Source organism: Scomber japonicus, chromosome 1 (assembly GCF_027409825.1).
Source record: "Scomber japonicus isolate fScoJap1 chromosome 1, fScoJap1.pri, whole genome shotgun sequence".
Classification (NCBI taxonomy): Eukaryota; Metazoa; Chordata; class Actinopteri; order Scombriformes; family Scombridae; genus Scomber; species Scomber japonicus.
This window is the reverse complement of record NC_070578.1, coordinates 13,699,291-13,717,426: the sequence shown is the minus strand read 5'-3', so window position 1 is coordinate 13,717,426 and position 18,136 is coordinate 13,699,291. Positions and strand designations below refer to the sequence as shown.

Genomic DNA, 18,136 nt, shown 5'->3' with positions numbered 1-18,136 from the left:
AAGCACATAAGCAGAGACTGAATCAGTTGATCAAAGATGCTTCTGTTGGTTGCATAATAACTGTCTTCTTGCCTTCTGACTCAACGGCATGAATCTACAGACAGATATACTAGCCGGCTCGGAGGATCACTGAGTCGAAAGGGACCCCGAGCCCTGAAGGGAGCCAAAGATAGATTGAAGCAGCAGTTTCCTTAGGTGCACAGACTGATACTGATGATGACAGACTGCATTTCACAAGGATGCCGCAGCCTGTCAGCTCTGCGCCACTTCCTTTGTTTACACATTACCGAGTGGAGCTCGTCATCACATTCGGGTGTCCTTGGGTGAAGTTAGGTTAGTGCTGAGCAGAGCGATGAGCTGAGAGATGAGGCCCTTAATTGGCTCCATGGCAAGATGATAATTGATCATCCCTCTCAGCTCACTCTACCATGAAGGGCTCGACAGTGTTAAAAACAAAACAATACAACAACGCTTAGAAAACTCAAAACTAACCCTAACCCTAACCCTCCTTAGACTAAAGTCACCGAAATAAACTGTTACTTCTTACATAATGATTGGCACAAAAAGCAAGACAGAATGAGTAAAAACTATGAGATGAAATAGAGACTCACATATACATTACTTTTTGCTGAGCAGATTTACATCGTTGCACGTAAAAAACATCTTGGTCTTGCCTTCTTCTTTCCCCACACGAAAGCTCAGAGAATTGAAATGGACTGAGGGAAAAAACACTTAAAGCTGCTATTGGCATTTCAGGCATGAGGTTTACCAATGATATAATTAGCATTCATGAGTCAAGTAATTAAAACATCAATGGAGCCAAGCAGAGCTGTTAAGACACTCGTGTGCTCTTTGCTCAGTCTCCAGCAGTCAGCGTTTAGTCTGTCCATTTACTATCAATCTGATGTGCAGGTGTGTATGTGTGTATGTGTGATATATGTCTCCCTTTTTTTCTTTTGAGTACAATAGCTATTAAAAAACAAGAACATACTGTGAACCCTGCACACTTTCAACCTTTCAACACCACTCTAAAGGGAGGGCGTATGAAACAAACTGCAAACAGTGTGTCCTCCCACAGAGACTGTTAAAACACGTCGCTGTACAGGAGACCAGGAGACCAGGAGACCATCCTACATTAACAGCACTTTCTAAATCCTCACCTGGAGAGTCCCTCTAACAAGGATTTACAAACAATTATCACGGCCAGCCACAGTTGGAGAGAAGACCCTTAGCTTCCAGACTAACAGTAATCCTCACGTAAGTTTTCAACCTAATGCCGCATTGCACGCTTGGAAGCAACGGTGGTTACTGAGTAGAAAGGTGACTTATTTGATGGGTTTTGTAAAATTGCTGAGCTGCTTTGGAAGATTTATGTACAATTCCTGCTTCAAACTTCCCTTTTTTCCTCCTGAGGGTTGTAGGTGACTCACAGCTTAATAAAATAAGGAAAACACAGAGAAACTCATTATTGCTGTGATGGATTACACTGCTCAGACAATTTCTAACTTTCTGGAGGTTTTTTTAATATTGGAAACAAAAAAATATATATCTCCAGTTTTGCTGAAAGTGTATACACTAACCACTAACCTAAGGGATGGTGTGAAGGTGAGGGAGAAGGGGGGGGGGGCAACCTGGATGACATCTACAAAAATAGCTTCATTATCATTTTTGTCCCCATCACACATCCCTCTCTCCACAATGACACAATTTTTATTTAACCTTCAACACCTGACAAGAAAACCTTTAACCCTTCTCTGGACATGCTGCTTAAGCCCAACAGCTGTCAGTACTGATTTAGCTTGTCCATAACATCATCCATACTTGGTAGGTGTGAGGTATTTAAACCCTACACAATTATCTGCCTGTCTATTAAAGCCATATGTGCACATGAAGAGAGACAGAGAGGCAATTGTATCCTTACTGGGGGAGATCCAAAAAAGCTTCAATTAACAAGAGTCAACTATAATCTGTTTAATAAGCGTGAACAGCTGCAGTTGTGGTGTGTAAATTACAAAACTCCTTTCCGTTTCCTCGGTTTTTTTTTCGCTTGTGACACCGAGCTGTACGATTAAATAAAACCTCAACACCGAGTTGAGGAGGGGATGCTAAAAACAGTGGCTGACAATCTGTAAGAGCAAACATCGACAGAGATTTTATGAGCTTCACATGGTTCCCACTCTCTGTGCTGAGGGCATATGGGAAATATAGATGACAGTAGCAGTTGTGTTCTGTGATCAAAACTGAGGTGGAAAAAAAAAAAAAAAAAAAGCCCCATCTTCTTTCACGCAGCACTCTTGTGACAGGTCGCACTCACTGTGGAATATAAATAACTGTGTTAAACTTAAACCGACAGTGGACTCGTCACGCGTCGCAAGTCAAAAAGCAAAGACAAGAGGAAGAAGTAACCTGAAGGTGCAATCAAGATGACCTGAACATTTTTCTGAGGGAGATAGAGACGTGATCTCACTTTGGCACATGTCAGGAGGAAACAGTGTGTCTTTTCAGGTAGTTGTTGTGCTTTCCCTCTCTGTATCTAAGCTATGTAAACACTGCAACATTCCTCAGCAGGAGCACACTCATCATACAGTTCATCCTTAACCTCACTGACACTGAACATCTCAGGTTTCTCTAAATGAACTCGGTGCGTATGAATTCCTGAGAAGTCTGACATGACAGCGTGCATCAAGGCACAGCCTGCATGTGCACTGCTTGTCTGTCTCCATGTTCACTTGGTGCTTATTAGTGTGCAACAAGCTCCTTGAATGGGCCACAACCTAAGACTTAAAAAAAAAAGAGAAGCAAAGGTGATGGTCTAATACTGTTATATTGTTATATGAAGAGACCGCCATCAAGAGAGAAATTAGAGCCATGTATCCATAAACTCATCACAAGTCATTTCCCCCTCTAGACAGCAGGCATCACCACATAAAGAACATTCACTAAATTGATCTGTCTAGTTAAATAAGATTAAAGGAATTAGTTGAATTAGGGCACACAGCAGACTCATGTGTGGCTACACTTGACACCAACTTATTAGTGGTGTTTTAAACGCATATCTGCTGCAATATTAAGCGTTAAGTGTCAACACAGTACACAGACTGTTCATCCACAGCACTCCCTGTAGTGCAGGTTAGTTATTAGACTGAGGTGCATGTCGCAACTCTTGTGGACAGCCGTTGTGAGGCTGTGATAACAAGTTCTGCCGGTTGTAACGATTCATTCCTTAAAGGAGTGGGTCAGCTCAAGCTTCACACAGATCATGTTTTATTTAGAAAGAGTGTAATGAACAAGAACTTTAGTGCTGCTGGGAGTTCAAATTGAGAAAAGAATAATAATCCAAATGTTTTTCTTTTTGTTTGGTTTATTTATTTGTTTTGTTTTTTGTTTTTTTGGTCATAATTTGAGCATGTAGACTAGTTTAGACGCCCCTATGTTTGAACATTTGACTACAGACTCATGTTTGGACTAAACTTCACCCACCTTCTCCTTGTTGTCGTGGTCCGAGGGAGGTGAAGTAGGAGATTTAACACTCCCCACAGCAACAGCTTGGGTGACTGTGATACCGCCGCCCGGAGCCGGGCTGCTCTTTTCGATTGTTTCCACCTTGATAAGTCGGTGCTTTGGTGACACATACTTGATATCCGGCGAGCCCACAGTGTTCAAGCTGGGGGCAAACGAAATATTTCCACCTGAAGTGTACGGGTCCTCGAAGTCCAGTTCCTTTTGTAGTTTGTAAGCAGCAAGGATGTCCGGCTGAGCGGGGCTTGGGAAGGTGGCCCCGGAGCTTGTTGGTTGGTAGCCAGGCGCACCGGGCACACCGGTGTGACAGTGTCTGTAGTCCGGTTTCGGGGGCGCCGGAGGGGGTGCTTTGGTAGTTTTGAATCCTAGGTGCTCCTTGAACCACTTGGCCATGCTGCCAGTGCATCGCTCACAAGTCAATGAATGTAGTTTAGTTCCACCTTTCCTGCCAGCGGAGCCCGAGTGTATTAGTCAAAGTGGGATCCTCGGGTCACCCGCGGCCAGCAGACCGGCTTCGGAGCGCGTCGCCAGTCTCGTGCGACTCTGGTGATCCGGAGAAATGGTGCGCGAGCTGACGGGGGAGCGCAGCCACAGGCACTTTTCTGATCTGCCCCGCCGCAACTCTGTCACACAAAAACACACATCTACACATATACACTCTCACACACACATACACACGCGCGCGCTGCTGTCGCTCTGACTGCTCGGCTGCTCACCACGTCAGGTTTCAAGAATACGCAACACGGGAGCGCTTGTGCAAGAGGAGCACACGCCCCCCCACCCCCCTCCCTCCCCTCCACACACACTCACACTCACACACACACACTCACACACACACAAACCTGCCCTCCCTACCTGAGAACATTCACTGCCATCTACCGGGCTTGTGAAACTCATGTGACTGGTGACTAGTGTGACTAACCAGGAACTGCTGCAGAGTTCTGTAGCCAATTTTGTGTCAAGCGCTGAGCTCTTGTTTCAGGGATCACCAAATATACGTTATATAGAATACTGTGTCTGGGATAGCAGAGGTGATATGATGCTAATCTGAATAAAAGGAGTAGGTTTTGTTCTGTTTCTAATGTGAAGTAAAAGGAAAGAAAATGATGAGACCCATTGTGAATCATAGTAGTCTACCATAGGACAATTTAAATTCTCAGGTAGGCCTACAATACATACAATTTAATAATATCAGCAATATAGCATTTGAAATACCAGTAAAATGATTAATTACAAATTACAGATTTTGTTTTATTGGCTAGCTATATTTTCCACCCCTCTTCACATAAAAACTTTACATTCCATATCAAAAAGTGATTGCATTCATTGCTTAAAAACACTTCAGGTCATCATTTCTCCCACCAATAGAACTCAAGGGTAAAGTGTCCTTTGCTCATTTTCAGTGCTCTCATGCCCAGATGGCCACAGCAGAGCATTTTAATTGTGCATTGCATTGCAAATGACCAGTTGAGAGGGTTGGCTGAGTCTATATTAACACTGGAACCTGCTTGAGCTAAGTTCATTAAACAAATCCATGAGTAGAGGAGGGGAATTGTTTAAAGCAACAATACAAGTAAACATTTCTCTCTAAGGTGTCTTTCAATCTCTTTGATGCAGAGGGTCATCGGTTCACATGCCAAACACTAATTGCCTTTGCAATCAGAAGATAGATGAAAAAAAATCCCATTTCCCCTACCAGAGACATACTCCAGCAATAGTCTACATTAGCAGGAGTCATGGCTACAGCACAGTGGGATTTTATGAAGCAATATTTCTTTTTAATAACGCCACACACAGCCTTGAGCAAGTCACAGTGCAAAGATCGGAATTTAACCCTGGCAGGCCCCTGGGAGAGACAACTCTATGCTCTAGAGATCAAAACAAAATCTATTATTTCTCTTTTGAAATCCTGCCATCATAGCACTTTGAGCATACAAAGAGAAATTTGACCAGTGCAATTTCCCTGCACTTTATAGGAATAATTTTGCCCTACAGCCAGGACATTAATCTATTCAACTAGTGGATTACCCATAAAAGCTTTAAAACAAAGGATGAGGGAAACTGATTCAAATGGCCCTTAGTTCATTGCAGCACTGGCCTTTTATGTTGCCAGGAAGAACAATCTTTCAGAAAAAGGAACAAAAAGTGAAAGGCCTGTTCCAGCTCACATATTACATGATATATTTTAGGACAGCTATACATACTATAAGTGAAGCCACATTGTATACAAGCATTTACCCGTACACACGATGATCAGATTTGGCCAGCACTGCAAGGTAATAGCCTGTCTCATGTGGTAGGTAAGGAGGAACAGGTGTCATTTCAGTTACCGAGCTTGACACTCATTACAGATCTTTTATTGCATTGCCCCATTTCACTTACCAATTTCCATCTAGCTGCCATCACTGACACCCGTTATTATGCAAATTCTGTAACCCAGCACTTTATAGGATACAAATAGTCTTCAAAGTAGCCTATGCAGGCACAGTGCTCGCCAGGAGGAATTTGTGTAGAAATGTATAGGATTCTATGTAAGTGTATTAGCACAAATTGTCAATATCTGTCACAAGCTAAATCAACTGAAAACACTTAGCTGTGACAGGTGGTGAATGCTGGCTTCAGTCAGGACTTTCAGTTGCAACGACAGAGCTTAAAGAAAACCCTAACAAGTAGACTTTCCATTTTTCCACACTGGTATTGAACGTAGTCATTAGAAAGTTATTGCAACAGTCTTGTAACACTATGATCAACTGGACTGCAGCCTGTTAAAGGTAGAATATGTAGAATGAGCAGAACAACGCCATCTTATGTCTCGAGATCGTAGTCGCAACAACCAAAAAGTAATTCCAGCAGTCGGGTTGCCAGGTCCGGTGCCGGATTTTATTTTAGCTCTAACTCTGTAAATATACCACTTTATCCACATGTCTAACCTTTTTAGGTGAGAAAGTAGCCCTTTAGATCCACAATGTGACGCTAATTTGTCCAAATAACATCTGCTTAAAGTTTTGTTCCTGCGAATTCGGAGCCACTCAAGTTAGCCGTAGCGAGTAACGCACTTCCGGTCATTTTCACAAAATAAAACACCCGTTGCCTTTTATTATTAAGAAAACCATAACGATACAGTTGGTGCTTTTTTTTTGAAAACAGGAAGCGAACATACCCTCGCTGTAACTGACTTGAAACCACCGAGGTACATTACATTGTAACGCCAGTGGGAGTAGCAGCAATGTCTCTGCATGTGCTGCCTAATCCTAAACACCGATTGGCTTGTGTGTGGTGTCGTCAGAAGCAGGAGAGGCTCACGGACACGGTCGTAAACATCGATCACATCATCACGTGTTGGACTAAATACATGGACATATTGAGGAAAGTATTCCGGTTTTATGAAAACGGATTTCATATTTCACAAGAATGGATACTTGGCGAGCTGTACAGAAAGTCCTGTGTCATAAGATGATCGTTGTGGATAAAGGGAAGACTTTGAAGGTATGTAGGCATTATAGTTTTCCTCACTTAGCTGAGTGGCTAGCCGAGCTAATCGCTAATACTATTACGGCTGTGAGCAACCATATAAGTCGTGAGTGGTCTTGAATGAATCAGAACAATCTAAGCTTTCCAACAATGTACGGCATGAGTATATATGTTTAAGGGTTGGTGTTTAAAACATTCAGAAGACCGTGTGGCTACCTCCTAACATCCGTCCCGTCCCGTGAACGGAACAGCGTGCGTTAAGAGGTTAATGATCAAATATCAAAATCCGAATAGCGTCAGAAAGTCAACCCACTCTCCACATTTCCATTGCTACCGTTTTGATACTTCATGGTACACAAACAAATAGCATCTCATATGAAAGCTAAGACCCTGGCGAGTTCAACAGTACCACTATTATTGCGCTAAAAACTCAGTGAACCAGCAGCATACAAAGGTAAACAACCACTTATTTACAGCGACTAACAGATATTCTGTCTTACCTTCGAAGTTTTGTGATGAAAAGTTGTACTTGAGAGCAAAAAACGCTGGTTTTAGTAAGTCCAACACGGCTCTGCTTGTTTACAACTCCATTTCACCCAGTGCCAGCCTACAGTAGCTGCACCGGAACAACAGACAACCCTGGCAACCCGCAATTCCGGCCGCTAATTGGCTGGTACAATGTACACAGAACGTGTCAGAACGTCATTGTCGAACCAGTAAAAAAAAATTTTTTAATTTTTTTTAATTCAGACTAAATTTTTTTTTTTTTAATGGAAAAGCAATACTTTCATTCTGTACCCCTCAAAACGCCCCGTGGCTGTATTATTTTTAAAAATATATAGCTTTTAATAAATATTCTACATATTCAACCTTTAAGTGCTGCCCCCAGGCTACCTGGTTTAACAAAGTGAAACACTAATTAAACAACAAGTAGGCTGCAGATGTATGAACAGACTTCCTCTGCTATGTGTGTCAGTGATAATGGTGGAGCATGTATATAGTAGGAAGCATCAAATTTACATAGCACATACAAGATGACAGTTCTGGTTTGCTATAGGTGAACGCTAATTCCTTTGGCAGTTGCATCCAAGACATGTGACACATTTATTTTGCTCTTTAAGTCAGTTGCCTCTGAGGTTTCAGGCACTGCTGGAAATGATTCTACGGCAGGTAGTGGCATGGTTAGGTTGAGGAAATCAGAGGAACAGTTTGTCAGGATATACAGTGTGAGCCTAATATTTTTGGGGAGAGTTAGTGCTATAAATGTCCTGTAATCAGAATATGAGCTACTTTCAGTGGCGGCTGGCCCATAGGGGGCGCTGGGGCACCGCCCCACCAGCTGTTTAGGGGAAAAAATATCTTTTACATTTAAAAAAAATAATCAATGCCAGTTTTACTTAATAGTGTGTGTGCCTACATGCAATTTAAATCATTTAAACAACATTTCCACCAACTGACACTCATTAAACAGTGAATTTCCACTGACAGACAGTGTATCATTCTCTCATGGGGCGCTCAGCAGAAGTGCCCCTGACCTGCAGCTAAACAGCCAATCCGGTATGGTTGCTAGGGAGAAATTATGAATAATTGGCCTATCAACGTCGCCAAATTTAACGCCGGTGGGGCGCTGGAAATTTCAGCCCAACTGCTACGTAAAATGCGTGAAGGTTTAGGATTGCTAAAGCTACATGAGGAGCCAGCGATGGTTTTTTTCGTAGTGCGACTCCCAGACTCTGTCCTACGCTACGGCGGGGAAAAAAATACGTGCTACGACGATGGCGGTGACAACCGGAGTTCAAGAGCAGCTTCCACCAAATTCGGTTAAACCATTATTAATCTACCCTTTTGCAAGACGGACGACGGAGGAAAAACTTCTCGTTAAGGAGCTGGAACTGGAACTGAAACATCGATGCTGTCTACATCGCAGGAATCACCCAGGCATTCATTAACTGCATGCAAGCTATCAGGTATGTTAAATGCATTATTATGTAGCCTAGCCTAATTGTTAATTCTCTGCATAAATTATGTGTAGCCTAAAATGCTTATGTCATCTTATTCAAATTATTAATTTATCTGTGAAGTTTAGATGAAATAATTATAACAACCTTGGGTTTGGTTAGTATATCCCTAACCAGTTTTCACAACTGACTCATAAAACTTATGTATTGGATCAGGGAGGCTGTTCCTAATCTGACTGAGGATGAGGAGTACAGGGGACCTGTTCAGGAGCCACCCACAAAGAAACGGAGAATATTGGGAAAAGACACGCAGAGGAACCAGAGACATTCTTGTGTCTTTTAAGTTGTGTATATATAGCTATATGTTGTCAATATGTAATATTATGTAATTGTAATATAGTTGTGGAGAATGCTGTGACAGGCTGTGACAAATGTATGACACTGATGCTGTGTTTTGTCTTGATTAGAGAGGGTATTAAAATCATCTGTTTTATGTTTAATTTTTGAAAATAACTTGATTCTAAATTCTTTGTATATGTTACATTTTAATAGGAAAAGTTCTCTTTCATTCTCTCTTCTCAACCCACACTCACCTTAGACACCCCCCCTCCACTCACTCACTCATTCACTCACTCACTATTGATTTGTATAGATTCAGCTGAAATCATACCCTTGTTGTGAATTTATCCCTTGATTGTATTGTATAGTATTTGATAGCATGAAGTCTAATTATAGCTGTAAATTGTTACTTTTTCTATGAAATTAAATTATTATTGTGGAACTGTAGTCATTTTCCGACTGTTCATTTGAATGCTTATGCTAGATTAGGCAAGGAAATCTGTTGGCACACCAGCCCCACCAAAAAAAATTTTCACCAGCCGCCACTGGCTACTTTCCTTTCTGCGTTCCTCCTCTAAAGATCTAAGCATTATTAAATGCATGTTTTATATAACATGTAAAGATGTCTTGGTCAGTTCTTTCTTACCGCAATGTGGACTGTTATCACATGCTCTAAGCTCATTCAGTCTTTGTTATGGTAATGCCTTGTTCATCCGCCTTTGCAAGTGTATGATAACCACACAAGAGCCGGCGAAGAATGCTGCTGAATGTCAAAATACTTCACCTGTAAGGAATTCAAGTACATTCCTCATTAAATGCTCATTATCCAACCCAAAGGATTCTTATTTATTTAGCAGAGAATGGTGGATCCCTCTCACTTTTGATTTGTTAGGTTGCAATCGTGCCAAATGGTGCAGCTGAGAAGGAATTACTGTATGTAAAAAAAACTGCTACGCACGCAAATGAAGCACTTTGTACTAATATGTGTGTTTATGTTCCATTGGTCTGATGCATTTCCCAACGGAACAGCAAAATCCTGGATTATTTTACAATAACTTTGTACTTTCTCTGACCTACAAGTCTAATAATTTTAAAATGAAATAAAAAGTTGTTTGATGTTTTGTGGTAGCACTAATGCAGAAAAAGGTCAGTGTCACAAACTTCAAAACACTGAAGGATGCAATAATGACATCACCAACCACATGAACATATAATAACTAGCCCATTTCACTAATGATCTCATCTTCAGCCAGACAAGTTGAACTAGACTGGCTCTAATTGCTGTGTTGTGCTGTGGTGTTTGGTTGGAATAAAACCTGCATTATAAATAGCAACCAATAAACAGTGCGTGTGGCCATAGCAGACATTACTCATAATAAATCCAAATTTTCTTCTTTGAAGTACTGTTAAATGTGTATTGTTGTTTGAATCTTTTGTTTCATTCTCTCTCTCACACGGGTACAAACACATGCACACGCAAAGTAAGATGGGTGTTTTCTCACTCCACTGTGCAATGTGTGCTTTGTGGCAAATGCTTTTCTCCCTGTCATTCAAGCAGGTGGTTTTTGATTTGGTTTTCCAGATTGAGGGAGGTGAAACACTTGTGAAGGTGTAATAGTCTGCTGTCAGTCAACACCTGGCTCACCAAGGTCCCGAAGCAGGGAAATCGATACTTAATTGCCCAAGTAGACAGCAGAAGGCAGCGATTTCACTTAAGAGCTCTCCGTGTGAATGTACTGCAGGGGACCATATGAATATAAGGTGAAGTAGTGCTGATAAACGAATAGTTTGATAAAAGAATATTTTAAAATCGGGGGTTCCCAGAGATCTGAGATATGAGTTTTAAATCAATCATAATAGTTGAAATGAAAAATTAGAAAAAAATGCATTATATTCTATCAATGACAAATTATTTATGATTATTTATTTGACATTTGACTTCAGTAAACACAAAAACATTCCAGTTGGTATGTAAGTACAGATACCTGTGCAATGAGGCAACAACTCTAGTGACTTTTAATACAACTTAATGTGTCTTCATTATTAATGTATTGTATTTTGATAGACATTTTGATATTTTGACATGGAAAATCTACTGTACACTGTATATGTCAATTGTATAACTAAGTGCTGCTAGAGGGCCGTGGGGGGCTGGAGCCAACCCCAGCTGACATTGGGTGAGATGTATAACAAAGTGAATGAAGCATAAGTCAACACACATGAAAAGTGCTTGGTACTTTTGAATATCCAACTAAAGCCATATAGGCCAATCTCAGTTGTAGTTAAAAATCTGTTCAACTAAAAACATGGATATACCTTTAATTTGAACACTAAATGATGACTGATTCTTTTACATTTAAAAAGATAATGATTTGTTTCAGCTTCAAATAAGTTCAGTTTTTGTTTTGCTGTATTTCTACATCCATTTATAGTCAGAAGCCAAGTACCTGCCACCTCCTGACTCTGGCAGGTGGGAGGGCACGAGGCCCCTCAACACACTTCTATGTCTCAAGGCTTAAAACACCCTCATTAAGCTGTCTTCTCCCCTATATCTACACATCCACATTATGTCTTAAGGCTGATTTATGCTTCTACGTAATCTACATGCCGTAACGACGCCGGTGCCCAGACACCGTTGTGCGCCTTTCGAAGTTCTGCATCTCTCCATCGCGTTGTGTTTTGTTCTGTGTAATGGCCATTTCTTATTTTTTTCTCATTACAAGTATTTAAAAAAACTTGCTCCACAGCAGATTGACTGAACCTTTAAGTGTGCATCCTACTCCTACTACTATAATTGGAGAGCAGGATGTCTGTCTATCTCCAACCCCTCCAAGGTTCAGGGAGCCAGCCATTGCATATGGCATTTTTTGCGCATTTCATTTCATGTCAACTTCAATTTCTATTTCAATGTTAAATAAATAGTCTGCAGTCATACTTTTTATTTGGGACTCTGGAGTTACAGCCACCTGCGACTATTTTTCAGCCTGTGACATATATGCGTAGAGACGCCGTACGTACAGTAGGGGCGTTGAACGACGGGATGAAAAGAGACAACAGAAGGAGAGAGGAGACATTTTGTTACGGTCACAGACATTTATTCATGGTCACGAACATTTTCAACATGCCTAATAAGAGCAAATCACTGTTGGAAAATACTCGCGATGCCACCAAACGCTGCATGGCATTAACACAAGGTGACGAAACTCCAGACCACAAAACACAATCCACACAGTAGCTAATGCTAATGCTAATGCTACAGCCACAGTTTGTTAGTTACTCACCCTGCCACAGCCTTCCATGTTATTATCCTTCCGCGACATGAATTCACGCATTATGTCCGGGATCACGTTGTTACCACGAATACACGCGCTGCGGACACACACATACTTAATATACACACACACGCACACTTCTGGCGGTAGTATTTTTTGTAACGGAGAGAGAGGAGCCGTCCACTGCTGTTATTTTTTGAATTACTGTAGTAGCAACACAACTAAACAGCCGGATTTTGTTAACTTGCTCAAATAGTAGTTGATTTGGTAATTTTATTTGATTTTTGTGCTTATGCCATGTGTCAGTAGGCTACGTAGCTAGATGGTGTCTTTATTTACACAGCGGACGCAAGCCACACGGGCCATACATGAAATGCAATACACCACTCACACAACAGGGGGTAGCAGAGTCACAGGTGACATCGCATCAATGGCTACTGAGGAAGAGTGCATTATTTTGTTCTTGTTAAATCGGCGCTGGCAAAAAAGCAAGCATGCGAGACGCAATAATAGACGGTGGTATGTCCGCCCGCTTAATTGCAGTAGGGACCAGTATGGTGAGTTTGTGTCTCTGGTTCAACCCATGTGAAGCCTGGACAAGGAGAGGCATTTCCAGCGCCAAAATTCGATGACCTTCTAGCGAGTGGCCTGTTTTCTCCCAGAGCCTCCAGGGAATCATCGGAACCCGGTTGGCATCGCTCAAAGGTTTGGCTTTGACTTTGAGATACCTGTCAACTAGTATCAGCCAGCAGACACTCTCTGCCTGTTATAAGATGGGCACAAGCACCGTCTGTGCCATTACAGAGGAGATGTGCTGTGCCATCTGGGATGCCCTTCAGGCGGACTTCGTGGCCTTTCCATTGGGGGGGGGGGGGGTCTGGTTGATGGGTCACGGCGTCCAGTGGACAGATACCACTCTCGAAGAGCGGCACTTGTCCGGGAGCAGCTAGCCATGGATCCCGAGTTGGCCTGCCGCTCCTCTTACTTCTCTTATGCTTCCTCTTACCACAGGAGGCTGATGATGTGTGTTGGTAGGAGGGTAAGATGAAGTGGATGGCATAGAGGCTGAAGCCACGTCTGCCTGAGATGGTGAGGGTAAGGTCGGAGCCACTAGTGTCGGGATGGTGGTGGTGGTGGGAGGAGAGGGTGATGGGGGGGAGGATGAGGTAGAATACAAGGATAGGGATGAGGCGGGGTAGGGGACACATAGAGCATTGATGCTTTCCTCCTCCTCCTCTTCGTTTCCCACATCCATTGCCTATACAGATATAAAACGTATGAGTGTACAAATATGTCGATAAATTACATAGTCTACACTTAAAATCAAACATCCATCTGTTTGTAACCCTATCTCCTGATCAGTATTTTCAGTATTTATTCATTTATTTATTTAACATGTATGATTTAGTTTAACTCATCAAAATACTTAATTTAACGAATTTCGTTAAGATTTGAAAAAAATCACTTTTATGATGAGTCACAGTCAATAAACTTGGCATTTCATACTTCTGGTAGCAGCGGAGCAGCAGATGTAGTCCACGAAGCACGCTGAATGCAAACTAATCTTAGACCTATAGACTGTTCATTATAATGTTGATGGAGATAAATTATTCAAAAAGTCCCATCATTTTTGGGAAAATGTTAATCCCTACTACACACGCACGCCCACACACAAAACAGACAGATAACTGGTTGTAGACATACCGCAAAATCGGACTCAGAAGTCCGATGCTTGATATGTTCAGTAAGCCAACTGAGTCGAGTCAAGATTTTAGGATAGCCAAAATGAATTTGCCCGGCACCAATTTTGCACGCCGCCTTCCACTTTTTATGTGCCCTGCCAAATCTGTCCCTCACATTTTTCTGGTCTTTTTTACCGCTTCTATGCTCTTTCCCATTGCGACAGCAATTTCGATCCACACATTCTCTATGGCAATATTATTTGAGTGTAAGGATGTGGAAGTGTCAAAATAAATGCGGGTGCGCCTGCACAAGTTAATATTTCACCTCTTCACATGCATTACCACCTCCCACGGCAACAGATTACATGCGTCGCATATCAAACAACCACGGCAACGGATTACATGCGTCGCATATCAAAAAATCTGACTACACATTTTGAGACGCAGGCACGCATCATGACGGCCAATGCGTCGCAATGCATCACAATGCCTTTGCGTGCCTTTGCGTTGACTATGAATGGCCCTTTAGAGAGGGAGCTTTGGCAGCTAAAATGTGAAATACACTTCAGACCCTCAAAAAAATGGATGAAACTGAAATATGGCTTTGAATAGCCCAGGCTACTTTGTAGTGAAAACACAAGCAAAAACAGATTTTGGATGGGCACTGCACTAGTGGATTATGATTTAACACCATAAAAAACGCATTTGAAATATTTACTGAGCGCCGTGAGAACGATCGCCAGCGAAAAACATTGGAGCCACCTCAGGTTACAGGTACTCATACTTTCTGATTACCCCAGCTGATTCATCCCACAGTAACAACATTAACGATGATCATTTACATACACAATCTTATTCACATATGGCGTAACATAGCCTTGGTTATGTGGATCTAATTTCAAACAACTATCTGACTCAATTACACTCATAGATTATAATGTACTCAACTGCATAAAAAACGCACTTTAATATTTACTTTTCAGCTGAGCGACGTCAGAACGATCACTAGTGAAAGAGACAAAAGAAGTCATTGGAGCCACAGGGCCCAAGTGTGTTTGGGACCTTCATATACAAATATACATTCTTCTCACTGCTTTAATCTATGAGTGTGTCTTTTGGCAAGTAAACATGCTGCAGCGGCCAACGGGTGCATCGTTCTAGTTTAAAGAATGAGTGGATTTTTGAACCATTAATTTTGATCAGTCAGTCACTCTAGTTCATTGGTATGTGAGTGACATTAAGGACACAAAGTGTAAGTGCATCACCCAAACAAATAGAGGGGTCAATATAAAATTGATATAGATCCATGACATCCACAGCGAACATACAAAGGGGAGGTTAAAGCACTGTGTAATATTTTACTTGCTGCCCCTTATTAATAATTAATGTTACCCTGAAGGGTTCCATCCCATGTGTTTGAATCATCAATCCTTCCCTTTTTTTAGTCTGACTGTGGATATTTGTTTGCTTTCCCATGCCTGTCAATCAAAGAGCAGATCTTAAAAGCGAGCTCCTTTAGCCTTTCATCCAGCAACTGTGTGGCTGTCACCTCTGTTTATTACAGAAAGGCTCGCCACTGCAGAGATGAAATGAAGTATTAATGGGCGCCTGTGCTGTGAAGGAGGACAAGGACAGATTACTAATCTGATTTATGTGTGTGGTCCCCCCCATCTGCCCAGTTGCAGGTGTGCATAGATATGAGCTAAACGTACAATTACTGTTTTATTGGAGACTTTGATGGTAACAGTGGAAACAGGTGCAGTATATTGTAGTGAAGCCTGACCTCTGTCTAGCTTAGTTTTATATATGCCCTCTCCCTAAAAAGATAATTGCTCTGTCAAAGAACTGATTACAACAACACTAGATCACTGTTTGTACTACTCTGACATTCAGCTGAAGAATAGTCTTTATTTAAGCAAACGTACAGATACCATCATTTAAAAATACTCACTTATAAGTTTACCTCAATAGAAGCATAGTAATTAAATGTAAATAAAAGTGAAAGTAAAAAGTCTTTATGCTGAATGTCTGCTTCAATATGAAACACATTATAAGATTACTGCTGATACATTAACATGAAAGCCACATTTCAATGTTTCATAAGATGGAGCTCATTTGAACTACATTATATAATGTTAGGTGTGTTTAATATCTAATCCAATGTTTTTAAATAAACTAATATGCAAATAGTAACTGACTGTATCTGTCAGAAAAGATGTGAAGTAAAAAACAAGCAAATACTTGATTAAGGTACAAGTGTCTCAAATTAAGCTTAAGTACAGTTAGTTTCCACTGAAAGTTGAATGTTAAATTATAAAAACTATTAACCATATCAGTCTTCACAAATTGGGATGTACAGTGGTATGAATATGAGTGCTGAATGATACTTTAAAAAAACAAGAAAAAAAAATTTCATTGATGTTCATTTCAGCAACAGACTCTGGAATACGATGGGCAACATCACCATGATTGGTTAGATATCACAGTATATTCTTGGCCTTTCAAACTAGTGTATGTGTGGAAAGAGTAATTCCATGATCATACCATTCTTGTTCAGTATGTGAGAATATGCTCTACTTTACCTGCTATATAAAACCATAGTGCATCTCACTCAAACTCTATTCAAAGTCGGGTTATGTTGTTGTAATTAATCATATTCCAGTACTTGTCTGAGCTTTCATGTGCACAGACTGTGTTGTCCTCGGCACATAAAAACTGCATTTGATTTTTCTCCTGGTTTGCATACACTGCTCCAGCATGAAATCACTTAGATATGTACGTTTGATCCATATGTCAGACCTATAGCAGTAAGTCAAAGCATTTCTCTGCTACTCTTAAAGGATCATTCCTCTCTCTCTTGTACAAATCATAAAAAACAGTTATTGCAGGGCAAACACAGTATCTGTAGACTGGTTCACTGAGGGAATACATCTAATCTCTATATCTAATCTCAGAGTGTGACCTTACCTCAGTGGCAGCTTCTCTTCCTTTTGGCAGTCCGCTCCAGGCAATTCTCTGATCCAATCATGTCTCACTGGACTCTCCCTCTTGTACGCTTTTTTGCAGATCTAACAGCATGTAACAGTATTGTCAATTATTTAATGAATGCCTCTCCGAATCCTCCTAAATATTTCTTGTGGTGGTTTTACTCTAATTATTCTTCTGTCAATATCCTGTGGAAGCCTAACATTTGTTGGCAAGGGAAGCACTCCAGTTGACATGTTACCTTTTGAACCCAGCTAAGTATGTCACACAGTTTGCTAGAATTGGCACTGCCAAATCATGCAAAATAAGGATTTACTGCCTATTAAGTGTGTCGCTGTAATGCTTAAGATGCTGCACATACTTGCTGAAAACGAAGCTAAATATTTGGCAGATATCCTGAATGATTTATGGCCTTGATGAAGAACATGAAAGGACAGTGCACAAATGAAATGCTGATGTGTAATTTCTAAAGCTGGACTACATATTTAAATGGCGTTTGCACCAAACCACTTTATGAAATATTAGAAACAGTCTTGCGGCTGAAATAGAGAACAAAACATACCTTTTCAACTTTTGCTTTCTTTGTTAACTCAAGTTGTATTCTGGGGGATGAGACTCGTACTGTTGTGTGTTGCAATGACAGTTGTTTAGTGTAATATTTAGGGATGTGGTGGGGTTGATGGATGAGAGCAGCATAGTTTTGAAGCTTGCCTCTTCACTCAGTGGACTCTGATGAATGAAAAGTGTCTGCTTGCTCATTTCTCTCTTCACTGTTGCTTTGTAGTGCATCACTGTATGCAACACTGTATCTGCACCATTTAAAGGAAGGGACATTTAACAGCTAATGTAATACTTTGAATCATGCTGTTTTGTAGTGGAAACGTCACTCATTGGGTCCAACACATTTCAT

General features: G+C 41.1%; 1 protein-coding gene across 2 annotated transcripts in view; it reads right to left on the bottom strand.

The window, feature by feature from the left end:
• Positions 1-4,162, bottom strand: part of zgc:158464 (uncharacterized protein LOC791139 homolog) — a 91,696-nt gene extending 87,534 nt beyond the window's left edge. For both annotated transcript variants that reach the window (XM_053337247.1, XM_053337326.1), the window contains exon 1: positions 3,481-4,162. In XM_053337247.1, the coding sequence (XP_053193222.1) occupies positions 3,481-3,912 (432 nt within the window). In that variant the 5' untranslated portion in view covers positions 3,913-4,162. The remainder of the gene's footprint in view (positions 1-3,480) is intronic.
• Between the last annotated feature and the right edge of the window lie 13,974 nt (positions 4,163-18,136).